Source organism: Crotalus tigris, unplaced genomic scaffold (genome assembly GCF_016545835.1).
Source record: "Crotalus tigris isolate CLP2741 ecotype Arizona unplaced genomic scaffold, ASM1654583v1 scf7180000024286.1529876, whole genome shotgun sequence".
In the NCBI taxonomy this organism is placed as follows: Eukaryota; Metazoa; Chordata; class Lepidosauria; order Squamata; family Viperidae; genus Crotalus; species Crotalus tigris.
Genome location: NW_024100459.1, coordinates 1,215,372 through 1,242,721, shown reverse-complemented (window position 1 = coordinate 1,242,721; position 27,350 = coordinate 1,215,372). Strand labels below are relative to the sequence as shown.

Sequence of the window (27,350 nt, the reverse complement as noted above, 5' to 3'; positions counted from 1 at the left end):
AAGAAGCAATGGATGGAAATTTAACCAAAGAGAGAAGCAACCTAGAACTAAGGAGAAATTTCCTGACAGTTAGAACAATTAATCAGTGGAACAACCTGCCTCCAGAAGTTGTGAATGCTCCAACACTGGAAATTTTTGAGAAGAGACTGGACAGCCATTTGTTTGAAATGGTATAGGGTTTCCTGCCTGACCAGAGGGTTGGACTAGATGACCTCCAAGGTCCCTTCCAACTTTGTTATTATTGTTGTTGTTGTTGTTGTTGTTGTTATCCTTGCCTGCTTTGTGACATTACCAATTTTTGCATCTTCAAAACATGTTACATGTGACCCCTGGACAGCAAAATGATTGCCTTGCCCATTCCTCTTCATCTTAGAATATTTTCAGTTTTCTGTGACAATTCACTGAGCTGTTTATCTTAGAAGCCTTGCCTGGATGTCACAAGTACCTACGTGAGAAATGGAAGGTGTGTGTCTCCAGGCATTCCATTTAATGTATTAATCCACACTAGTCATCGAGGTATGAGGGAATAATTGCAGCCACATGAGAGGTTTTGTATCATTTTAAAGCAATTACAAACACAGAGATCTGAACACTCACAGCATTGACACTCAATGGTTCCTTTTAAAGTAATAATTCAAAGGAATTCCAAGAGTCACCAAAGTGACAACTTCCAATTTAAGTGGTAATTGGACACCAGGAGATCTCTTAGGCAGATATGTGATAATATCCATAAAAAGTGGTGCATGTGATATCAGCATCTAATTTATACTAAATAAGTAAGGAAATACAAAGATGGCATTTCACTCATGTTTTTAGCCAGCAGTAAACATCTGAAACTAATCAGTAAGGAACACAAATCCTAGCACTGCTTCCATCTTCAACAAAAACTTTACAGAACAGGGCAACTATAATGGTATTTTATTTTTTCCCCTATATATTATATCAAACTAAGGTTTTTTAAAAATATATATACATTGGACATCAAACTTAGTGGCTTTTACTGCTTTGCAATAGTCAAATTTTGTTGTTTCTGGAATGAGAGTAGTATCTTGTATATAATCAGAAGCATTTGTTTTTAAATAAGAGCTTACTTCCTATTAAGTGTAAGACTACAGCCTACATTTTATGTGGTTATTTGGAAACAGCAAGTTTCAAATAAGCATGCTTATGACTAGGCTGTGAGCCATACATCACTCAACCTTTTCTAAAAGAAAACCAACATATTAATGTTTCCTTTGAATGTTTTAACAGTACAATCCTAGATATGTATGTTTAAAAATAATTCTCACTAGTTCAATAGCACTTAATTCTCAAGAATATTTTATTTTACTTTTGCCTTTTTATCCTGGCTAACAATTAAACCTTTAATTCAACTTTAACCTTAATGATCGAAATTGTTAAAATATTAGGCAGCTAATAACCCTCAGCATATTTTTTTAAAAAACAATATTAATGGGCAGTAAAATAATTTAATAATAAAAAATCTAATGAAAAAGATGCATCTTTATAAATCTTCTAAATGCTAAAGTAAGGGCAAAATATAGTTCCAAAGACCTGAATAATTTAGGAATAACACTGAAGTGTCAGAAAAATAGACCTGTACAGATAGGCAATCTTCAAAAGGGACTTAATAATGTTCCCAATGGAAGTACCTTAAAATAGTTAAGTCCCAAGCAAATTAGGGCTCTATAACACTGTGCTTGGAAAGTAGTACAGTTTTTTTCAAGACAGGTATTAATGTTGTACATTACAATAAATACATTAATACAATAAATACTGTAATATTACCCTTTAAATCTTGCATAGTTAGCAGGCAGTCTTTTGTAATTTACATCAACTGCAGCTTTCAGCATTATCCCACAAAACAAATACAGTGTGATACTCAAGATGGAATATAATCAAATATACTGTCAACAGTATGGTCACAACTGACACCGCAGATGTAATTGTGCAAAAGATAACTAGGTATAGGATTGCAAAATGACTGGAGTGTCTAAAGCATCCAGTTGCTATAATGGTAATCATATATTCTTCTCAAGCTCACCACCTGCATTTTTTTAGGGCAGGTATATGGATGTGACACTCAGCATATCAATCTTAGATTTGCTTGGGGAATTAAGTTTATTATAGCTGTAAGCCAGTTTTCTGCAGTATATTGTATCCAGAGAACTCTGCCTGAGGCTACACAGTATCTTTTGTGATATTAACCAAGGTATATGCTCTATTTATCCTTTTTTTTTTAGCACACTGGCTGAGATTAAAATAGAGATGTTGAATTGCAAGTTTGATTATTTTGCTTGGGATTTTGCCTTACAATTATTGTTAGTTTTCCTGAAAGTTTTATTCTTACTGCACATAAACAATCAGATTATTTAAGTTGTAATCAAATACATCTGAAAGACAATCATTTGGGGAAGGCAACCGCAGACTCAGAAAATAATAATAAAAAACCCCAGCAAATTAAAGGTGGGTTCTTAGTTCCTGAAATACTATACACTTTTGTTTGCTGCAGATACTACCAGTTATGTTCAAACCAAAAAAAGCAATGAGGCATCTACTTAAAAGTCTACAAAAGAGCTAAAAGATTTGTAACTATTTCAAATAACTATTATGAATCCTTTCCTAGCTATACCAATTTCCATTAGCTAACTTGGATTATTCAAGATTAAAATAATGGTAAATTCTGCATGCTCATATCTCATATAATCTTACAATGATGGGAAAATAAACTTAAGAAGCTAAATTCCCACAACAAATACAAATTTTGGATTATACACATAGAAGCCATGAAAGGCAACAAATGTGTCTACAGTTGGAGGAAATGGAAAAGAAGCATCCAAGTTTTGCTAGAAGTGAAATCTGACATGCTACTGGACCAAACAAAAGAGCACTGAAACCTCAAGAATTTTACTATTGGGAATTGTTTCTGCTGATCAAATCAAAGTTGACTAAGTTCAACTGCTTGTTTCTTGTCCTATCTCCTGTAACAAGTCTATACACTTCTGCCCCATCTTCAGTTTGACAAACCTTCAAATACTTTGTTGGCTTAAATTCCACTTGTGATCCTCCAAGACACCCAAATTATTTGTGCATGTCCTGCTGTCATTATATCACTAGCCAGACCCTCTGCAGATTTCAGACATCCAAAAAATTAGCTACCCAGTCTGCTATGACAGTTGCCCATTCCTAGAAATAGAACACAAGCAGAAATATTTAATGAAATCACTAGCTAGGTAGACAGTCAAAGAGGGGAAAGTTCACTGAAAGTAGGTTATATTAGTAGGTAACAGAGACCTGATGGGTACTATGTACCAAAACAGTTGCCAAGTTAAGATTCAGAGATTTACAAACAAAATTCATATTTAAATCTTGATTGCTTGGTGCAGAAATAATAAACTTTAAACAACTGAACAGTTTAAAACGAAGGACAATAACCTAAACGTTTGAAATGGCTGAAGGAAGAGTAAAAAGTCTAATACCTTGATGTGAAGATTCCTCTAGCTTGAAGGGATGCGGCAATGGGTTAAACCTTCCAGCGAAAGTTCTCAAACAAAGAAAGTAACAAAGCAGGACTCCTCCGCCATATTTCTTCACTCCGACAGTTTGTTAAAATAGTAGCAGATGTTAATTCTCACATGAGTTAAGTTTAAAATAAAATCATCCAATTCTTGTCCTCCTGACCGCTCCGTCTGCTTTTCAATTAACTTAGTTTCCATTTAAGCAGCAGCAGTGGAGGCAGCGTCTAGCTTCGTTCTCCCGCCGGAGAACAAAGGAGTCTAAGGAAGCGGAGCATACCCAGACTCCGAAGGAGCTCTCACTCTTCATCTCCCAAGAAAAAATCTCTGGGAGATTGGTAAGGCTCTACTTCCATCCGGGAGAAAGCTCACCTTCCTCCTTTCACCCAGGAGGAAGGTTTCAAGCTGCAAAACAGCTGATCGACGCTGTCTTGCCGGCTTTTACACTTTCCTGTGACGGACGGCTGTCAGAAAGCCGCCATTGGCACAGCGTAGCCACTGGAAGTCCCAGATCATAACATATATTAAAATGAACTGAGGAACCTAAGGTGATAACAAATTTATCTCAGCTATATTTTTCATTATAGCACTAGTACTTTTAGGCTGTCTTTTCCAGGTTCATCGTGGGTGCAAAAGGCAAAATAAAATCCAAGACTCAGATTAAAAGAGAAATTAAGAGGGAAATTAAACATTGTTCAGCTCTCTGAAAAACATGTCAATAAACTAAATGGTGAGTCCAGAATCCTCAAATAATAGGAAAGCCTTTGCTATTAATTCTAGGATGTTGTGGTCTGAGATGCCTCCAAAACACTTAACTAGAAGAAATCTTTGTTGTAACTGATCAATGTTCTGCTTATTTACTCTCTGAAGACATGTGCAAAGCAGTACATAAGCTGGTAATTTGCTCATTATCATGTGTCAGAAAAAATGATAACCCTTCTCCCCCCAAAATTCAGTCTTTGGAGAATAAACATCTGATTTGTACTGTTTAATAAAATGCTGCTGGGGCTTCCTGGGGGCACTGAGGTTTTGCTCAGGGGCTTCTTGCAGCCATTTAGCTGCAGTATTGGAAGCAGCCCCAACATTGTGAAGTTCTGAGCTACTTACTGCCCCACAAGGCAAGGTGCAAGGCAGTTCAAATGGCAGTGATGTGTATGTATGTGTTTGTGTGTGGGGGGGGAAGATAGGTGAATGGATGGAGTTGTAAGAAGAGCACTCCCTGGTCTTACTGAGGTTTGGAGATGGAGAGGGACCAAACCCAGAATGGTTTGAATTCAGGTGGATCCTTGGCTAATGATTGGTGGGATTCAGTTAACAAAGATGGGGAGTGTTGTTGCAAAACAATGTGGTCATGTGAAGTCGCGTTTACGACCTCACTGCTTAGCGACAGGCATTTGAATTCCAATTGTGGTTGTTAAGTCGAGGACTACCTGTTCAGATTTTAGTATGAAATAGAAAAATATGAACTTTTGATTTGTGGCTTTGATGACTTTAAAACAGGGGTCTTCAAACTTGGCCCTTTTATGACTTGTGGACTTCAACGCCCAGAATTCCTCAGCCAGCATGCCTAGCTGAGATATTCTGGGAGTTGAAGTCTACAAGTCATAAAAAGGCCAAGTTTGAAGACCCTCGCCTAAAACATTAGATAATAGACAAAAGAGAACTATTTTTTTTTGTAACTATAAAGAAATAATCTGGTAATCAGACTTTTATTTCTCATTTTCAAAAGAAATTGGAAACTTGTATTTCTTTTTATCTTTTCTTGTTGCATTTTCCTTTATGCCGGTTTTTGCTATACTTTTTTACTTCTAATAAAATTTATATAAAAATCTGATCTAATAAATCAATATTTTTATTTTTTTAATATACAATGATGAATTAAAGGCCATTGAGAGAGGAATTAATCATTTTTTTTAAAAAATGATCTAAATATTACACGTGAACTATTTTGCTCCACCCTTATTATTTAAAGAAACTTATGTTATTAGTTATTTTGTTTATAAAATTTATTGGCCACCCATCTTACCATAGGGTAACTCTGGGAGGCTTAGTTACATAAAATCTAAAACATAAAAAGTTAAAAACAAACATTAAAACCAAAAGTACATGGGAGAAGATGGGGGCAGCGTGGGGGAAGGTGGGATCTGTTATTAATCAACCACCTCCATTGTGCTGATCCCCCACTGGAGCCCCAAGCCAACTGGCACAGCGATGTCTTTAGGCCCTTACAAAACGATAGGAGGGTTGGGGCCTTAAAACTATGAAAGAGGGGAAAAAATCATGGAGCTGATTGGTATCCTATTCAGTGATATAAGTTTCACTTTTTTGGCCCTTTATTTGATGTTTCTAATGATACTTTCTTAATAGTGTATCCAACTTTTTAAAAATGAGACTCCATATAACAGTAATGTTGAAATCTGATAAAGATGCTGCTGAACGTACACGTTGTTGCCTGTTTTGTTAAATACTGCTCGAAAACCTCTGAGAACTGCCTTGGGTTTGTAGATTACAGACATCATCATCGTCAATGTTTGTTTTGTGCAATCTGACTTTATAAAATGCGTCAAACATTGGGTAATATTAAACCACTAAATGATATTATGGGCATATATTTAAAAAAAATCTCCAACTGGCACTGGATGTAGAAAAGGCAGGGTACAGTGGAAACATCTGGAGCACGTTTTTGTTAAATATGGATTTTTTTATTCACTGGACTTAAAAGCAGCACTCTTATTCTTCAGCCACGATTATTACAAACAAAAATTATTTGGGGCAAAGGCCATGTGGGTCATATATATGTTGATATCATGAAGAGATTGACCAAAATTATTTTGTATAGCCATTCTTTCTAAAAAAAAAATGCTGTTTTTATAATATGTATTATTAATTCACTGATTGTATTTTCTTTGGGAGTTTCTGATATTCTTTTAAAATTTATTCTGCATTTTAAAGCAATACAATAATACGTTGGCTTTGAGAAAAAGATAGCACTCTTCAAGGGGATATCTGAAGGGGTGTCATCGTTGAATATTAATTAGAAATTATTAAGACCAAAAGCAATTAAATTTAACAATGAATGCAAGTATTTCTAGTACTTCTCTAACCGCTCTAAGCCTCCTAAAGCTTCATAATTGGGGAACCCCCATACTGAATATCATCTACTTAAGATGAGCAGAGAAGAAAGTCACCTATTGGCCTGGAGTCACAGGTCATTCCATTTCACCAACAGTAATAAATAGTCTTTGGTCTCCTATACTCGGCTAAAATATTCTTTCGAACATGGTCATTTATTTAGGTATATATAAAAGGCAGCAAGTAACGAAAAACATTTACAGAGAATACTGCTATATTTATAATCTGCAAAGTATCTGGAACTGTCCACAAACAGTATCTTAGGTACATTTAAGAGAGCAGCAGTCAACAACAGACTTCCTATTATATCTATTACTGGATCATTTTCCCATCAGAAACAATAAACCACAGAAGCAGAATTTACATAAAATTATCTTGCTCCATTTTATTTAAGATTCTTTTCTCCAGTTAGTAAAAGAAAGATGTGTCTCTTTTTATACATATATACAAGTTCAGTTATAAAAATAGACAGCACATTCAAAGAGGGGGGAAAAAAGGCTTGGCATTTTTCTGATTCCCTCTAAACACTGTATATACACATGTGAATCTGAGGGTGGCGGGTAAAATCTTCATGATTTAACTTAAATATCCCTCCCCACCCAATTAATCTCTCCAATTTTTTTTTGTTCTTAAATCAATCTAACTGAACTCATTTCTGCTATTTTCAGGTGTGCAAATCAGAAGCAAAGTCAACAGGAAGCACTTGCTCTACACTGGGGGATGCCAGGCAAGGTGCGTGAGACTGAAAAATCCTTTGCTGACTTAGCTAAGATCTTCACCTCGTAACCTGGTTCTCCCTTGAAAGGTGAAATGCCCAGAAAAACAACAACAACCACTTACTGTCAATATGAAGGCAAGATAACTGCCTCCCCCCCTCCATCTCAGTGCAATGAGGACCATATACATATCATGCTAAAGCAGAGGGTTCACGTGCCTTCAGAATGGAGTACCAGAGCAGAGTTGCACAAATGGCACCACTAATCTCTTATAACTTTGCTAGTTTTACAGAGTTTTCATACAGTGCCAGATCACCACAGTAGAACAACCCAACCCTACTGAAGGATTGGACACTGTTGACAAATAAGACCAACTATATGCGCATACACATATGATGAATTGGAATGAAAGACATTTTACTTTAACTAGGACTAGGAGGGGAAGAAAACAGCATTGCTCATCTTGTGTAATGCAGTGAACAGTGGTACCTAAATCGTCCAAAAGCTCTTCTATGGCACCATGAGAGGAAAAATAGTGATGTTTTCTCTCTCTCAGAATTATTCCTGTTTAAAGTCATTCACAAATCCATTTTAAAACCTTTAAACCCATATCAACGAATTTGGGAGCGAGGGAGCTCAAAAGATGTTGATGTATCTGACGCCTGCATATTATGACCTTAAAAGTTTTTTCCACTCTATGATTACAGAGCTGGCAATGCCATTACAAAGAGCTCTAGCCTGTTTTACTGTTGGGCTGACTAATAAAACAGCATTCTAGTAATCCAGAAGCATGATATTGACAAAAGATCCTTTTTAGGACACAGTGCAAAACTCTCCTTTTACCTGAACTCTATTCTTTATGGTAGCTCACTATTCATCACATTAGAACCATCCAATTATTTTTCCACAGCTTCTTCCAAAAGACGCAGTGCGGAAGGTTCCTCTGAATCTACAGAGCACCTCCAAAGTTTATATGCTGATCTCTTTACTTTAAAACGAAGCTGAATTCCGTGAAACCTGAAAGATGAGGGCAGAGGGTGCTGGTATGAGTAGGAATGAAGGGGGAGATCTTGCAGCCAGTCTCATATGGAAGTTGGATTCTTTCCCTGCATGATTTGTAAGATGCTACCAAAAAAAAAAAAGAAAAGAAAAAGAAAAAAAGAAAAATCCTCAATGGAAAAGTTAAGCCCAAGCATCCCCGTGTCTCAGACCTTCTTCCTCACAATTCTGCAAAGGGTAGTAAATCTGGACTATGCATGAAAGTGCACATAAAACACCTCTTGACAAGTAGTGCAGTAATCTTCACACCCACATGGGATGAAAACAAGGCATCATCTATATACCCTTTTGCTGGTAGGCGTGGGCTACTTTGAAAGCCAATATGAATACATATAGGTTCCAGGGATTCAAAATTACTACCGCCCACCTGAAATATGGGCTCCTTTATATTGTTTTCGAATAGGGGTTTCTGGTGCCAAGGAGCTGGCTAAGCTTAAGTTCTTAGAGGATCCACAAACACTGTTTCCTTTGCTCAAGGAGGAAGAGGCGCTTGATAATCCAAAATCTGAAAGTCCAGCAGGTCGGATAAGTGGAGTCTGGAGAGGGCTACCTGAAGGCATACCTAGCCGGAAAAAGAAAAATACCACAAAGTAGTAGTAATAGTAGTAGTAACAATAAATACTTCCTCAACAGATTAGACCTGAAACATACCGTATATGCCGGCGTACAAGGCGACCCGGCGTATAAGACGACCCCCGTCTTTATCGCCGAGCTGCATTCCTAGAACGTCGTCTTATACACCGGAAACTACCAGTATTTCCAGCGTATAAGACGACTAGGTGTATAAGACGACCCCCATCTTTGGTGCCAATTTTAGCACTCGCGGAAGTCGCCTTATATGCTGGCATATACGGTAACTATTTAAGTGAGCACAATAGTAAACCTGCAGGTATGATAATTAACTATGACTTTCAGTGAAAAGAAAGATAACTTCTAACATTTGGAAAAAAAAAACAAGCAGATTTCAGAATAGTTAAGTGTGAGGCTTCTGAGCCCATTCATTTTAATGCAATTAAAAAAAATACCACAAAACAAAATGTTGTCTGTTCAACCATCATCTACCTCTGTGACATAAAATGTTATTGGTACAAGGTGATTCCACAATGGGGGTGCTTTCCAATAAAAAAAAAATGTGATAATAAAAACAAAGATATGGACTGGAAGACTAGGCAGTTGTACCCAACTGCATATTTCTCTGGAATCAAATATAAATTTTATATGATATTAGGGATTCCTTCAGGAAGACATGATTGGGTCTCCTCTGATAACTCCACAAGAGCAGAGCCTACCTTTAGACACGTTGTATCCATATGCTGCATATGCTGCCGCTGAGGCAGCAGCTGCTCCTGCTTTAGCCCCTGCCATGGCAGCTGCACTTCCTGCAGTTGATTTTCGGCTCCGACCTTTTGTTGTACTTTTGGATCCATGGTTTGAACCTTTGGGCCGACCTCGACTTCTACTCGAATGACCTCTTCCTGTGACAGGCAAATCTTGTACTGAAATTCCTTAAGAAAAAAAGAAAAGAAAATGTGTAAACATCTAGCACTATATCAGAACAGTTTCTAACAAGCATAATTAGATTTTCCTTTATGGATAAACAGGGTACAATTTATTAAAGATATGTCATTCTCCAAACCAGCTCATTAGCAGATATACGACGTTCTTAGATAAGAAAATATTTGTGACAAGAATGCTTCATGCCTGCACTCTCTATTTCCATTATGAATTATTGTTAAATTTATAAGGACACTGAACAAATGTCTTGCTTGCCTGAGTTATCACTGTAATATCTCATTGTTGTTGTTAATTGCGAAGTCGTGTCCGACCCATCGCGACCCCATGGACAACGTTCCTCCAGGTCTTCCTGTCCTCTACCATCTTTTGGAGTCCATTTAAATTCACACCTACTGCTTCAGTGACTCCATCCAGCCATCTCATTCTCTGTCGTCCCCTTCTTCTATTGCCCTCAATCTTTCCCAGCATTAGGCTCTTCTCCAGTGAGTCCTTCCTTCTCATTAGGTGGCCAAAGTATTTGAGTTTCAACTTCAGGATCTGGCCTTCTAAAGAGCAGTCGGGGTTGATCTCTTCTAGGACTGACCGGTTTGAACGCCTTGCAGTCCAAGGGACTCGCAGGAGTCTTCTCCAGCACCATAGTTCAAAGGCCTCAATTCTTTGCGCTCAGCCTTTCTTATGGTCCAACTTTCACAGCCATACATTGCAACTGGGAAAACCATGGCCTGGACTATACGCACTTTTGTTGGCAGGGTGATGTCTCTGCTTTTTAGTATGCTGTCTAGATTTGCCATAGCTTTCCTCCCCAGGAGCAAGCGTCTTTTAATTTCTTGGCTGCAGTCCCCATCTGAGGTGATCTTGGAGCCCAGAAAAATAAAATCTGTCACTACCTCCATTTCTTCCCCATCTATTTGCCAGGAATTGAGAGGGCCGGATGCCATGATTTTGGTTTTCTTAATGTTGAGTTTCAAGCCAACTTTTGCACTCTCTTTCTTCACCCGCATCAAGAGGCTCTTTAGTTCCTCTTCACTTTCTGCCATTAGAGTGGTATCATCTGCATATCTTAGGTTGTTGATATTTCTCCCGGCAATCTTAATTCCAACTTTTGATTCATCTAGCCCTGCCTTTCTCATGATGTGCTCTGCATATAAGTTAAATAGGCAGGGCGACAGTATACAGCCTTGCCGGACTCCTTTTCCAATTTTGAACCAATCAGTGGTTCCGTGTCCAGTTCTCACTGTTGCTTCTTGACCCACATATAGGTTTCTCAAGAGACAAATGAGATGGTCTGGTACTCCCATCTCTTTAAGAACTTGCCACAATTTGTTGTGATCCACACAATCAAAGGCTTTTGCATAGTCAATGAAGCAGAAGTAGATGTTTTTCTGGAACTCCCTAGCTTTCTCCATGATCCAGCGTATGTTGGCAATTTGATCTCTAGTTCCTCTTCTTCGAAATCCTGCCTGTACTTCTGGTAGTTCTCGATCCACATACTGCTGGAGTCTAGCTTGTAGGATTTTAAGCATAACTTTACTAGCATGTGAAATGAGTGCAATGGTGCGATAGTTTGAACATTCTTTGGCATTGCCTTTCTTTGGAATTGGAATGTAAACTGACCTTTTCCAATCCTGTGGCCACTGTTGAGTTTTCCAAATTTGCTGGCAAATTGAGTGTAGCACTTTTACTGCATCGTCTTTTAAGATTTTGAATAGCTCAGCTGGAATACTGTCACCTCCACTAGCTTTGTTGTTGCTCAGATTTTCTAAGGCCCATTTCACTTCACATTCTAGGATGTCTGGTTCGAGGTCAATGACCATCTCATTGTGGTTATCTGGGATGTTAAGCTCATTCTTGTATAGTTCTTCTGTGTAGTTTTGCCATCTCTTCTTAATCTCTTCTGCCTCTGTTAGGTCTCTGCCATTTTGGTCCTTTATCATGCCCATCTTTGCATGAAACGTTCCCTTCATATCTCCAATTTTCTTGAAGAGATCTCTGGTCCTCCCTATTCTGTTGTTTTCTTCTATTTCTTTGCACTGTTCATTTAAGAAGGCATTCTTATCTCTTCTAGCTACTCTCTGGAATTCTGCATTCAATTGGGTGTATCTTTCTCTTTCTCCTTTGCCTTTCGCTTCCCTTCTTTCCTCAGCTATTTGCAAAGCTTCCTCAGACAGCCATTTTGCTTTCTTGCATTTCTTTTTCTTTGGGATGGTTTTAGTTGCTACCTCTTGTACAATGTTGCGAACTTCCATCCATAGTTCTTCAGGCACTCTGTCTATCAGATCCAGTTCCTTAAATCTATTTGTCACCTCTACTGTATATTCATCAGGAATATGATTTAGTTCATACCTGAGTGGCCTAGTGCTTTTCCCTACTTTTTTCAATTTAAGCCTAAATTTTGCAACGAGAAGCTCATGATCTGAGCCACAGTCAGCTCCTGGTCTTGTTTTTACTGACTGTATAGAGCTTCTCCATCTTTGGCTGCAGAGCACATAGTCAATCTGATTTCTATGTTGACCGTCTGGTGATGTCCATGTGTAGAGCCGTCTCTTGGGTTGTTGGAAAAGAGTGTTTGTTATGACCATCGTATTCTCTTGACAAAATTCTATTAGCCTGTGCCCTGCTTCATTTTGTACTCCAAGGCCAAACTTGCCTGTTATTCCGGTTATCTTTTGGCTTCCTACCTTAGCATTCCAATCCCCCATGATGATAAGGACATCATTTTTTGGTGTTAATTCTATAAGGTGCTGTAGGGCTTCATAGAACCGGTCAATTTCATCCTCTTCAGCACCAGTGGTTGGGGCATAGATTTGGACTACTGTGATATTGAATGGTTTGCCTTGGATTCGAATTGAGATCATTCTGTCATTTTGGGGATTGTATCCCAGTATTGCTTTTCCTATTCTTTTATTGACTATGAAGGCTACTCCATTTCTTCTGAGGGATTCTTGCCCACAGTAGTATACCTGATGGTCATCTGAGTTAAATTCACCCATTCCTGTCCATTTTAGTTCGCTGATTCCTAAGATGTCGATGTTCAGTCTTGTCATCTCTTTTTTGACTACGTCTAGCTTGCCTTGATTCATGGATCTTACATTCCAGGTTCCTATGGAGAAAAAATCTTTACAGCATCGGACTTTCCTTTCACCACCAGATATATCCACAGCTGAGCGTCCTTTCGGCTTTGGCCCAGTCGCTTCATTCTTTCTGGCGCTACTAGTACTAGCCCTCTGCTCTTCCCCAGTAGCATATTGGACACCTTCCGACCTGAGGGGCTCATCTTCCAGCGTCATATCTTTTTTCCTTTTAGTACTGTCCATGGGGTTTTCATGGCAAAGATACTGGAGTGGTTTGCCATTTCCTTCTCCAGTGGATCACATTTTGTCAGAACTCTCTGCTATAACCTGTCTGTCTTGGGTGGCCCTGCACGGCATAGCTTATAGCTTCATTGAGTTACGCAAGCCCCTTCGCCACGACAAGGCAGTAATCCATATCTCATAATATTCCATAAATATTTTATATCAGCGACTCAGCAGCCATCCCACCGTTCCTTAATGTTATTCAAGATTTGTATTCAAAATTAATTAGTTCTGTGCATAAAAGCTTAGTCATGTGCTTAATAAGTGTAGACTTAAAAAATCCAAAATATGAATATTCTTTTCAAAAGAACAGGCTCAATAAAAATACTCTCTTTACTAACTTCTTATCTATACCAAGTCTCGGCTGCTAGAGGTAACCCCCCCCCCATCCCCAAAATACTTAAGGCCATATCATGGCCCAATAAAGATACTGACCCAGATGTCCCAAGTTTCAAAAAGGGCAAATGCCACATTAGGAATCATTTGGAAAAGGACTGAAAATAAAATTACCAACACTGTCATGTCCTTATACAAATCTCCAAATCTATGTGCACAGTTCTGGTTGTTTATTTGAGAAAGGAACTAACAGAGGTGGTCGGAGTACACAAGAGAGAAACCAAACATGATCCAAGGAATTGACACTCCTTCCTGGTAAGAAAAGGCTACCATGGTTGGACACTTCAGCTTAGTAGAAAAGTTGGCTGAGCATATGATTGAAGTGTATAAAATCGTACACAGCATGAAAAACAGGACAGGAAGAAGGTTTTTTTTTTTTTTATCTCCCCCCACTCCCTGCCATTTAAAACATTTAGACTAGATGTTATTCAAGGAACAGCCCAAAATAAGTAAATCAAATGTTATTTCAGATACAGTATCTTCATTCATATATGCTCTCCTAGGACCCTATTATTCTTCTCATTAATGTATATGGCACTGCAGTTGAAGAAAAAGAGTGATCTGGCAGAAGGCACCAATAATGTCTTGGCCAAGTTGAAGAATTAATACAGCTCCCACTTGTAAGTCACTGTAGACCAGTGTTTCTCAACCTTGACAATTTTAAGGCATGTGGACTTCAACTCCCAGAATTCCACAGCTGTGGAATTCTGGGGAGTTGAAGTCCACATGCCTTAAAATTGTCAAGGGTGAGAAACACTGCTGTAGACACTTGTATCAACTTCTGAATTTAATTTAAAAGCAAACAAACTCAAGCATATAGAGAATTATTTAAGACATACAATTTTACTGACCTAACATATCTGAATAAGACATTCTTTTCTGGATTGCCTCTCGTCCAATGTTTTGCAAATCTCAGAATAATATGCAATGTATGGAGTTCGCAGCATGTATTTCTAGGCCAATGTTACAGATAAGTACTAACCATTCACATTGTCAGAGACAGAGCCGGTGATGGAAGCTGGGGAATTAGTAGCTCTTGACTGGGGTGCAGAAGATGCTGGGTCATCTACAATTACAAGCATGTCATTGCTGCTCTCATCAGGGGGGATGGAACCCATGTGCAACTCACTGTTGATGGAAATCTAAATCATACACAAACAAAATCCTGTATGTTAAGTTTAAATAACACTAGTAAATGAAACATGCTTTCTGACAACACATGACTCAAAGCTTGTTGCAATGCCTCTGTTCCAAACATATCCCTCTGAGCCTCAAAGTTTTAGCCTAGTTTTGCTTTCCTTAGGCACTACTTGTACCTTCTTCTCAATGAACTTTACCTCCTACTTTCAAAGAACACAGATAAGCTATTTTGTAAGTTATTTGTACATGCTCTGTCTCTGGCATTCACTATATTTGAGATGGGCAGCTTTATAAATGGGAAAAATAAATAAACAAATTCACTTCTGGAATTCCAAGAGGCCATAGCAACATAACTTACTTATATACTGCTTCATAGTACTTTACAGCACTTTCTAAGCGATTTACAGGGTCCGTATATTGCCCCCCAAAATCTGGGTCCTCATTTTACTGACCTTGGAAGGATGGAAGGCTGAACTCCTGGCAGTGGGCAAGAGTTAGCCTCCATACTGCATTTTGACCACTACAGCCATGATGGTGCTTTCATAATGGTTCTCCCCGGATGGCGGGGGCTTACTACATTGACTTATGTAAATCACACAATACGCATTCATCAAAAAACAAGCTAGTGGACTTGCTACCCATCATCTATTCTATCACTCCTGCTTACCTTTGCTTTTGTTTCTTCCTAAACCGGCTGCAAAAATGTTTATTCTACTACGTGTAAAATATATACATTTTCTAATACATACAGATACCTAATACATTTATTTATGAAATTGTTTCCTAAAGAGATCCTTACCTCACTGAAAGGGCTGGGCATGGCAGACTCTACACTAACAAAAGACTCATCACCATCAGCCGAAAGATTTGAATTATCTGCAGATGGAACGAACGGGACCACAAGATTTATGCCTTCTTTCCTTTTTCTCCCATCTAACTCATCTTCCTTCTTTTTCTGCAGTTAAATAAATAAATAAAAAAAAGAAATTATGAGGCTTGGAAATATACCAGAGCCCTAGAAGTTAATCTAACAATGTTCACCAACTCAATACAAAGCAGTAGGATTAAAAATAATATTGCCTGATATGTGACTTTCATATTAATTTAAGAGTCCTGGTGGATCAGACCAAATAATCCATCATGTCCCACATCCCATGCTGGGATGAGGTATTACTAGAAAACTTACTGATAGTCCATGAAAAAACAGATCTCAAATTTAATCCCTAGCAATTGTCCTTCGAGGGATATAACCTCTAAGTGTGAAAAAACTTGTATTATGATTATTAAGTACAGATAGTTCTCACTTAGTGCCCATTTGTTCAGCCACATTATTTTTCGCCTAATGACCACATCACTTAGTGATGGAAATTCTGGTCCCAATTAGAATTATTAAGCGAGGATTAGATTACCTTGCCATTCCATATATTTCATTATATTATCATATAATTTACTATTACAATTAAGTTACATTATCTAACATGTTTTGTATAAAATATTTGCATGAAAATAGCTGCGCTTTTATAATACTTTATTTGCTAATGTAAAAATTTTAGTTAACTCTATAGTTGGGCAAATTTTATTTAAGACAAATTCCACTCAAACAGAAAAATTGATCTTACTGATAAATCTTCCCCCACTCTCTCTTGCTCTCTTTAGATTACAGCATCAATCAAATTATAATGACCAAATACCCACCCCTTTCTATGAAGGAGTTTAGCCTTTTATAAATCTTGAGGTTTGAGTGCATGTGCAATACGTGAAAAACAATGTTTTAAAAACTATTGGTGGTTTCCATCCCTTTGTGATTTTACATCAAAATCTATTCTGGTTGATTTGCTGGCTATTAAGTGCAAGCAAAAAATGAACCTGAATGGAACAGATAATATAAGCGTCTGAAGACAAAAGTAACATTTAATGCTATAAATATAAGCAATGGAGAAGGAATATTCAAAATACCTTTTCAGCATACTTTTCCCTTTTACGTTTACGCTCTTTAACACGATTTGTTTCTTCCTGTTGCCGTTTCTCCTCTTGACGTTGACGCACTGTGTTAAAAAATATAGGAAAAGATCATGAACAGCACAGATGCAAATATAATTGTAAAATATTAGAACACAGTTTAATGTTTACAAAGCAGGTCTGTATTAGTTCTTTAACTGCAGTTATTTACCCTGCAACTACATCCCTTTCAAAAACAGCACATCCCTTCCTCCAAGAAAATGTTTTAATTAGCTGATATGAGGTGCAAAATGCCTCGCATATAAACATTTACCAATATGCAAATGATAGAATGGAATTATAGTGACAGTCTTTTTCTTGCTACAGTATTCTTGGTTTCATTATAAATGAAAAACTGTTATTTGTTCTGTTTTTAAATGTTTTAAAGGAGAAAAATGCCAATTTTCATGTAAGAATCATTCTTGCTGTATTGCATTGTTAAGTTTTAGGTAGATAAGCAGCAGCAGCAGCAAATATCCTCCTTTTTCTCACATTCTGTTTCAAACATAGAAATTTTCGATGGTAGTGCTTGAATGCATATTGTGATCAAATGCCAAAATAAGATTTAACTTTGCAGCAAATTAAAGTCAAATTAATCCACCTCAAATTCTAGCACTTGTTCAAAACACTAAGCAAAAACAGCAACATTGTCATGCAGATGTATTAGATAGGAAAGAGGATTTAGCATACATTTTTTTTCAAGTTCCTCATCATCCAAAAGTAGACTAACAACTTCCTTTGGTTTCAAGGTGTCTGGTTTGAAATTGCCACCCGAAATCACCATTCTTTGAATCTAAAAAAAAGAACCCAGAGTATTAATATTGGAGATAGTGCTTGAATTGTAAGGGATTATTTAGAGACCACAACAGAACAAAGCAACTTTAAAAATGTATTGTAGACTAAACAGGTATTTATCAACACAGAATTTTCTTTGGGCCAGTCACTTTCTCACAGCCCACCTCACCTCACAAGCTTGTTGTGGGAAAAATAGGAAGAAGGAGAAGCATTGGATATATATTCACCACTTTCAATTATTTGTAACAATAATAAAAGCAGGATACAAATAAATAAAATAAAAATAATTTTGAAATAAATAAAAATATTATTACTATTATGATTATCAATATATTGAAAAAAATTCTTCTGTACTAACATTTTCTAACAGTTAGAACAATTAATCAGTGGAACAACTTGCCTCCAGAAGTTGTGAATGCTCTAACACTGGAAGTTTTTAAGAAGAGATTGGACAACCATTGTCCCAAATGGTATAGGGTTTCCTGCCTGAGCAGGAGGTTGGACTAGAAGACCTCCAAGGTCCCTTCCAACTCTGTTATTATGTTAAAATCAACTGCAGCTTGATTATATGATCCAAACCGGTCTAGCACATACTGAAATATGCATATAAATATCCATGACTAAATACAGGTTCAAATAAAAATAAAAGGAGACAGAGAATTGAAAAGTCAGTAACAATTGTGAGACCAATGTGACAAACCCAATAAATAGGAAGAAACAAAATAGTCTTGATAGTTGGTAAGATCTCCTTCTCATTACTATAATAATGTGAGTCTGTAATTTCATTCTAGTCTTATGAAGAATCCCACTTTAAAGGAAAACAGGTGTACAACACAAAAACAATGGGACTTTGATGTTCTGAACAACCTATTCATTATACACATTGAATTGTAGCTATCACCATTTCCCATCACCACAACCATTGGTTGTTCTGGCTGAAGGAAACAAAGGCTATAGTTCAATACAACTGAACTGAAGTAAATCTGGAATAGTCTGAAGGGTACAATTCAACCACCTTGCTAAAATCAAACATGTTTCAAATTGGTCAGTGTCAAAATTAGAATTCAACCTTAGAATGTTGTATATATCAACTTTTCTAACAGATACATAAAACAAAACTATATTAAAAATGTAAGTAATAGAGAAAAAAAGTGGTCATCACTGGAGATCACACCTTGTTTGTTTCTCTTGTTCCGAACTTGTCTTTTTCTTACTTTAAATATATATGCAAATATTACATATACGCAAAATGACACAGCTGTTTTTGCAGATGCATAATATATATTGTTTAAGACTTAGGTAGTTTGTGCAAGAGAACTAGTTTGGTGAAGTTAGAGCCAGAAACTGGGAGAGTGTTAAGTTCTAATCCTGCCATGGGCACTAAACCAGCTGAGTACCTAGGTCAGTTACTTTCTCAGACTTATGAAGAAGGTAGTGTCAAAAATCTTGCCAAGAAAGCTGCATAAATTTGTCCAGGCAATTGCCATCTTCATTATGCAAAGTATCCATATTGCTTCTCCTTCTTGTTTAGTCACAGCAGATCTTGTTGGATCAGTGTTGTTATAAATCTCATAGTATTGGCCATCTTCAGTGACTCACTCACTTATGGTAACCAAGAGAGTTATCCTGCTTGTGCCACGTGTCTTCTGCTGGCATCTGCACTCTGCACAATTCTTTCACAACCTCTATAGAAAGGCCTCTTGGTAACGCACTGGGTACTGCTGGACAATAATAGTACCTCACACTTGCTGCTTGAAATCTATAAGTAACATTAGCTTTAACAGCATAAATGAAAGGCTCCTTCACCAAGAGTTATATATAACAGATTCAGAGTGAACTAGTAACAAACTAGGATGACTCGCTTTATCACCAGCTGAGCAACTCACTCTGTAAAAGCGAAGCTGCCAAGAAAAAGCCATGAAGAGCCCAGGAAACCTAGTAAAATCTACAACTGAGAAAGGAGGAGGAGCAGATATACCCAGGGGCAATTGACCATTATTGGAAGAACAGCTTGTGGAAAGAATAAAATGGCCACACGGCCCTGAGCCTAAGATCTTGTAATTTGCAGTTATCTGCTACTTTATATAGAGAGAAAACCCTCTACTAGGAAAGCAATGGCTCTACTAACTCTATTGATAACCAAAGAAAAACCAGAAGCTTTTGTCAAATAATAGGTTTCTGCACAGCAGTTTATATAAGTCAGAACTTTTAAATAAACTAATATACTTTTCTTCATAATATGATTGTCTTTCTATCAGACATAACTTTCTCTCAACAGAGACAAATGGCTTCCATTCTCAATACCCACAATTCCACTTCTCAGCTATCTCATATATAATTAATATTCTGGTCTCTTACCTCACTTTTTTCTTTAGCCCTTTGCAAGATGCGCTCCTCAATAGTGCCTTTACAAATCAGTCGATACACAGTGACTTGTTTTGTCTGACCCAACCTGTGAGCTCGATCCATAGCCTGTTGATCCACTGTTGGATTCCAGTCACTATCGTAGAAAATGACCTGTCAGGACATTTTTTTAAACAAGTTACATATACAAAATTAACTCAATATTACAATTCGCTACAGGGATTATGTTTATAACAGTTCTTTAAAATGAATCATAAGGATACAGACCCATTCAGTGAGTTTTCAGGACAAAACTTTATTGTTTGATACAAGGAAGATGCAAGTTGCTACTCATCTTTTATTTCTTCTAAAATGACATATTTGTCACTTCAGAAAAAAATCAAGGTAGATCTGTGATTGTTGTCAGTAAAGAACTTATTCTATCAGTTCAAAAACGTGAAAAATGGAAGAAAAAGAAGCATTTGGCTATATGATCTGTGGTGTTCACTTGCTGAGAGAAAAACTACCAGAACATTATTTACTGTATCTCTTCACCTTGAAGAAATTAGCTGGAACTAACCTTAAAAATAAACAAGAAAAAGGAGTTTTTATAGCTGACTCTTAGATATTAAGCATTTTGTTACTACACTGACTACAGGTTCTGGGAGAAAATATTGAAAAATGTTGAAAAATTGTTCCTTTTCTCACCACAAGCAAAACTAAACCTTACTTTGCCTTAATGTAATTTGTAACAATGTAATAGCGATGCTGGAGAAAGAAGTGTATTACTGAAAAATGGGTAAACTGAATGCACAGACGTCCTCTGCATAGCAGTTCTTTTTTTAAAATTCCCATTTTTGTATTGGTGTAATTTGATACTATAATTCACATAAAACTATAATAATATGCTATACTAATGAGATATATTTCAGCTCTTATCTGGAAAAATCTAGGTCTGCACCCTTAATTAATGGGATTTCTTACTTTAATGACAACTGATTGCAATTATCAAATATTATCAAGCCAATCTGTTTACTTACTGTATCAGCAGCTGTAAGATTAATACCTAAACCACCCGCTCTCGTGCTTAGTAAGAACACAAAAATATCATTCCTAGAGAAATAGAAAAGAAACATAGCTGTAATCACTTTATTGCAAACGCATTATATCGTGACAGTCAGAAATCAAAATATTATATATATTCTTCGAAAAACTGTACTTTAAAGGCTAGAGTTCTAAGTACATGTAAAGAATCACATTTCTGCATCAATAAATAAAACAAAGGTAGGTAATGGTAAATTCTAAGGACAAGTGATTCTTAGATCCATTTCTGTGACTTGAAGAGGTCCCACATTTTAAAATCATGCTGCAGCAAAATGAGTATTTTCAACAGCGCAATTCTTTAAATTTTGAAAAACCAATTAGGAACTAAAACTTCCAACAGCGTGAATGCATCTATTCCAGTGGTGGGAACCTATGGCACGGGTGCCAGAGGCGGCACTCAGAGCCCTGTCTGTGGGCACGCGCGCCGTCGCCCCAGTCCTAGGCCTTCAGGTGGGTTTTATAAAATCTTTTCGCTTTAGACCTCCGTCACTGTGTGCCAAAAAAAAAAAAAAAAAAGTCCACTCGATCAATCAATTTCAACTTCTCGTGGGAAAAAAAAATCTTGCAAAATTAGAATTGATTGATTGAACTTTTTAGTCCCACCCAGTCTGCCGTTAGCAACGCAGCCACGCCCACCCCATGGGCCACACCCAGCCAATGGGCCACACCCACCCGGCACCCGACAATGCATAAATGGGTTTTGGGTTGCAGTTTGGGCACTTGGTCTCTAAAAGGTTCGCCATCACTGATCTATTCTGAGCAAACATTCTCTCCATCTCAAATAACCACTTAAAATAATAGGTTTAAGTCTTCCTGTGATATTCTGTCAAATTTTAATGAAGTTCTCAGACATCAAACAGAGGTTTCTCATTCTCTGTGCAACAAAAAAATTATGTACAGATATGCTTTCATTCCACTATAACATAACTATCCTAGTCCAGGATATTTTAAGCTGCCTGAATCTGGAATACTGGACTCCCCTCTTTTATTTCCCATTCTTTTCCTTTGTTTTACTCTTCATAAGGAAACATATGAACTTTCATTTGTTATTCTGAAATACCCATATGGTAGGCAACCAGCCAATGGAGACCACGTGGGCTGCTGTGTCATGGCAGTACAGGTTGATACTCCCCATAGCTTCCATATCTACTATACCTCACTAGGAGGAAAGACAGTAGGCCTGGCAAATGTTTTCACATTGTTTTGTGGAAGAGGATAGCTTATACTGTACACATAGGAAAGGAACACATCTAGTTGGCAGAAGTACATGTAGCAGTGTTCTGAGTTGCACTTAAGAGTAAGCATTACCTACACTGTTCCAGGTCTACTGCCTATGGCAATAGCTACATATTACAGGCAGTTCTCCACTTATGACCACTTTGATATAAAATTTGGAACCAGAATTGGGAGCAGAATATCTATGTAACTGGACCCGATTTTATCATTTTTATTGTGGTCGTTAATCAAATCACAGTTGTTAAGCAAAGGAATGGCACTGGATAGACATCATTTATCAGAAAATGATTATAGGAAATGGACATTCTGCATTGTGTGCAGAAACCATATGGAAAATATTGTGGATTGTTATGTATAAACAACTGCTTATATTTTTTGTTTATCCTTGTTAAAGGATATCATTGTTACATTAGATTGAAAGCATCCTAATACAATGAATAACTATTGCAGTGTCTTTCATTAATTGCTTTATAACTTGAGTTCCCATGATGAAACATAATTTTTTTTGGGGGGGGAGGCTTTTAAATGTTGTAGGCAGCATAGTAACATTGCAGTGATATCAACAGAGTGGTGAGTCTGAAATGTTGGCTCCTGTGTTTTCACATTGTTTGTGGTTCTGATGGAAGATTCAAGACATAAAATATTGTAGATATGCTAAGCCGAACCAAAACACATTTATTTTTCTTATTTCAACATTAACAAAAATAGGGCTGCGGGGGGGGGGGGGAGAGAAGGGGAGAAATGCATTACCCAAATGAATTGTCATCAAGTTTTTGTGGCAAGCTGAAAACAACAATCTCAAATCTTGAAATGGGGCATTTCAAATTTACAGTACACTAAATTCAAATCTTCTTCATGCCACTATTTTAATGGTTATGGGATCACTAGATTGCTTTATGGACCTTGACTGCATGAATTTTTTTTTAAAGTTATAGTTCTGCAAATCATATTTTTGCTGACATGCTGACCATCCTCTCTTCTCAGAGGCTCTCAATAGTCACAATATTCATGTTTGCTGTTAAAATGATTGATAATGTAATAAAAGTGGGGAATCAGAGAAGCCCTTTATATGTTAATGCAATAGAACAATGAGCTTTGGCCCATTCGGCAAAATGGAAAAATCTCAATACAAGGGCAGGATTTTATGTATGGGTGGAAGCTTCTTCCTTAGGAGCTAGGTAAGCACTTGTCAGCACACATTATTACTATATTTAAATGGGAGGAGGGGGAACATACCTGTTCTGAAAGTCAGCTACCATATCTCTTCTTTCTGAAATTTTCGAAGAGCCATCTAGCCGCATGTATGTATGCTTCCTATAAACCATATATTCCTAAACAACAAAAAACAAGAAACTCCACTCCATTTGAAATTTGTAGCACTTATAGTTGTTCCTTGAGAACGGAGTTGCATGAAATATTATGAGTAGTATCTACGTTGGGAAGTAACTTCAAAATGTGCAAAATGAAACCTGACTGCCAAGAACGCAATAGTTTTTATTTTGTACTAGCTGTACCCAGCCACGCGTTGCTGTGGCTCAAGAAAGAAAAGAGAAAGCACACGTTTGTAACATGTTTAATTTCACAATGCTTGTGGGTATACAATATTTTTTGTTGTTCCATGGTGTGTGCAGATATAGAGATTACGTTCAACAGAGGGTGCTGTTTTTCAAAAAAGCATGTTTTTTACCTGTCATGTGTGTGACATCTATGTAATATAGGTATATAAAACCACGTGCGTATTCGAATGCAACGTTGTATCAAAATTTCAAAGCAATCGGTGAAGAACTTTTGGAGATTTAAGATTTTGAACAAATGTTTACATTTTTATTTGTATAGATTTTATGTACTTCAAATGAATGATCATAGAAGATGAACATGTTCTATTGACTAAAAAAATCCTTTGATGACAAAACCTATATTAATGGTGTTTAGGGTACATTTAAAAAAAAAATAAGGTCAAGATTATGAAATACTGATATTTGTTATATTACCTACACTGAAACCAGAAACTCACAAGAAAAACAAATTGTTATTTAAAATCAAAACTACAAGGTTGGATTGAATATGTTTCCCTCGTAAAGTAGATTTGCTTTTAAATTATCCATTTTAATAATTAACTTTGTCTACAAGTAAAACAGAATACTGGATATAGAATTTTACTGACACTCCCAACCCAAATTTGTGCCAATTGAAGCTGCTGTTTAGTGCTACCATTACTAAGGATCCACACCAGGTATTCCTGGTGTCTCTTTTCCTAACATTTGAGTAAAAATTAGTCATCTTCTTGTACAGGTCAAGGTATGCCTATACAAGATTTGGTTACGGGAGGACCCAAGATACTGGCTAAGTAATTATTTCAGATTTTTGCACATCACCTAGCAAATATAAGTTTACAAAACTTATAGGGTTGCCTGCTTACATGAAGACTCTGTACAACATGCAATATTAAAAACAGAAAGAACCAGTATAACAAATAAAATAATTAAGGCGCTCCAAAACAGAAAAAAACATTCAAATTAACATGTAGACTCAGATAAGCAACTTATCATACACCCTAAACCAGTGTTTCCCAAACTTGACAATTTTAAGGCATGTGGACTTCAAATGCTGGCTGTGGAATTCTGGGAGTTGAAGTCCACATGCCTTAAAATTGTCAAGTTTGGGAAACACTGCCCTAAACCATAATCAGGTGGAAAAGCCAAAATTTAATTTTAAGCAGAATCGGGGCAGAGGCCAGATGGATCTCCAGGAGAATAGTGTCCCAGAAGGCAAGCACTGCATGACATTGTTTAATTTTACAGATTCCAAAAGATACCAATAAAATATTAATAGAATGCTTCTATTAAAATCACTTGGAACAACTTTTCACTAAGCCTGTTGAGTGGAAGCGGTCACCGTGACACCAGAAACACGAATTTTGTAAAAGAATAACATCCATCTTAAGTGGGAAAAATTTTTTTACTGAGGCAGCTAAAATACTGAGTCATCCTCTGATCCACTGGGAATGACAAAGACAATAAAATCTGTACCCTACCCAAATATTCAACTCAAAGACAAATACCTGAATTTTCATCAAAGCAATTCTTTTAGAACATAATCCATTGCCTCTTTAGTAAAAAGGAAATAGCCACGATTGGATATATGAAACATAATTACAGTTACAGGTCAATTTATGACCACAATTGAGCCCAAAATTTCTGTTGCTAAGTGAGACGGTTGATAAGTGAATTTTGCCCCATTTTATGACCTTTCTGGCTCCAATTGTTAAGTGAATCACTGTAGTTGTGAAGTTAGTAATATGATTGTTAAATGAATCTGGCTTCCCCATTGACTTTGCTCGTCAGAAAGTCACAAAAGGTGATCACATGACCCTGGGACCCTGCAACCATCATAAATATGGATCAGTTGCCAAGAGTCTGAATTTTGATCAAATGACCACAGGTATGCTGCAATGGTCGTAAGTGTGAAAAATGCTCGTAAGTTGCTTTTTACAGTATCATTGCAACTTCAAACAGTTACTAAATGAACTGTTGTAACTTGAGGACTACCTGTCCTATTAATTCCATTGTAGTAGCTACTAACTCTCTCCCAGAAATAAGACAGCTCTGCTAATAAATCACTGTTCTTTTCCTTAGCCGTTAAGTCTAACATTCCCACTGTAGAGGCGATATTCCTACCTCCAATAAGTCAATCATCCTCGTCATCTGAGAGTAGATAAGGACTCTGTGCCCTTGAGATTTTAGCCTGGTCAATAGAACATCAAGAGCATAAAGCTTTCCGCTGTCTGTGATCAAGCTCTCTTTGTCTAAAGGAAGAAAGGAAAACACAGAGATGATTTTGTCCGGTTACATACAGGGCAATTAAGTTTACAAACCTCATGTCATAAATCTGGAGGTAGCCTTCAATGAGTGAAAAAAACCTTCTATTTAGGGGAGGCCTTACCCTTTTGACCCTATTTTATCTGCTTCCAGTAAAAAACGACTTTGGTGGAACTTTTCGGTGTAAAGATACACATTATAAATCAAAAATCTTTTGTTTTCCGTACAATACTTGTAATAGTTAACAAAGAAAATCTATCTGCCTTATTGACACAAGTTTGTATTATTAAGTAATGACTCAGTCTGTCTTCAGTTCATTCAATGGAAGAAGCACTTTAGCTGGGTTTAATGAAACTTGACTGGGATATTAGGGGGGAAATTAGGCTGTTACTCTTTGTGCAAAAAACACCATTAAGAATAATGTAAAAATAGATAGTCAAAAATGCTAAAACTTGGCACCCAGCAATTGCCTTCCTCTCATAGTGGTCTGCAGGGCACAATGAGGTCAGTGAGGGACTAGCTAGCTCTCATAGTAAACAGCCAGTGAAGTTGGTGCTTTTTATCGATGCAAAAAGGACTCAGACACTTCCTGCCATTTAATCTAAGACCATTTTTCTTTCAAAGAACAGGAAAAGCTTTAAGAGATTCCCACAGTGATCGTAATAGGGAACAGTGATTGAGAGAGAAGGGCAGAGTTAACTGCAACAGCAGCTGTTTTGCTACTCACTTGGATAATCACTTCAACTTTGCAGCTTGAGTTAAAAATCTACACTAAATTGTTCTTTAATTCAACTTCAAACCAAGCATAATCCCACTGATATCAGAATTTTATTCGATACTATTTCTTTCTTAATAGTTCTTTATAATTGTCAACAAACATCTATAAGTTATCTTCACATCCATCAACTTGTACTAGCTTAGTATTTTTGCTGTTTGCTTTCTTTTCTCCGCAGTTTTATTATTTTAGTTTTGTACTACAATTATGTTTTGAAATATCATGAGAAAAATATGACTTGGAGAATGTTTATTAAAAGTTTCTGTTTTACTCAATGAAACAGAAAACAAGCCCTTCCAACGTACACTATTTAGTGTGGTGTACTTATGCCTTTTAATAGAATTTGCTAGGTAGAAAAGGTGCTACCAAAGGTGCCTGATATTTTGCCTCCGTTAAAAAAAAAACAACCATCTAAAATGTGCCAGCAATAAACTGGAGATAATTCTGTGCGCCAT

At 37.0% G+C, this 27,350-nt stretch overlaps 1 protein-coding gene across 1 annotated transcript in view; it reads right to left on the bottom strand.

Annotated features, from left to right (window-relative positions):
• Positions 1–8,344: 8,344 nt before the first annotated feature.
• INO80 (INO80 complex ATPase subunit) overlaps positions 8,345–27,350 on the bottom strand; it is a 66,372-nt gene continuing 47,366 nt past the window's right edge. The window contains 10 exon segments of the mRNA XM_039323892.1: positions 8,345–8,984; positions 9,712–9,927; positions 14,669–14,828; positions 15,626–15,781; positions 16,783–16,871; positions 17,515–17,617; positions 19,978–20,136; positions 21,003–21,075; positions 23,539–23,633; positions 25,980–26,107. Of these exon segments, the coding sequence (XP_039179826.1) occupies positions 8,779–8,984; positions 9,712–9,927; positions 14,669–14,828; positions 15,626–15,781; positions 16,783–16,871; positions 17,515–17,617; positions 19,978–20,136; positions 21,003–21,075; positions 23,539–23,633; positions 25,980–26,107 (1,385 nt within the window). The 3' untranslated portion in view covers positions 8,345–8,778.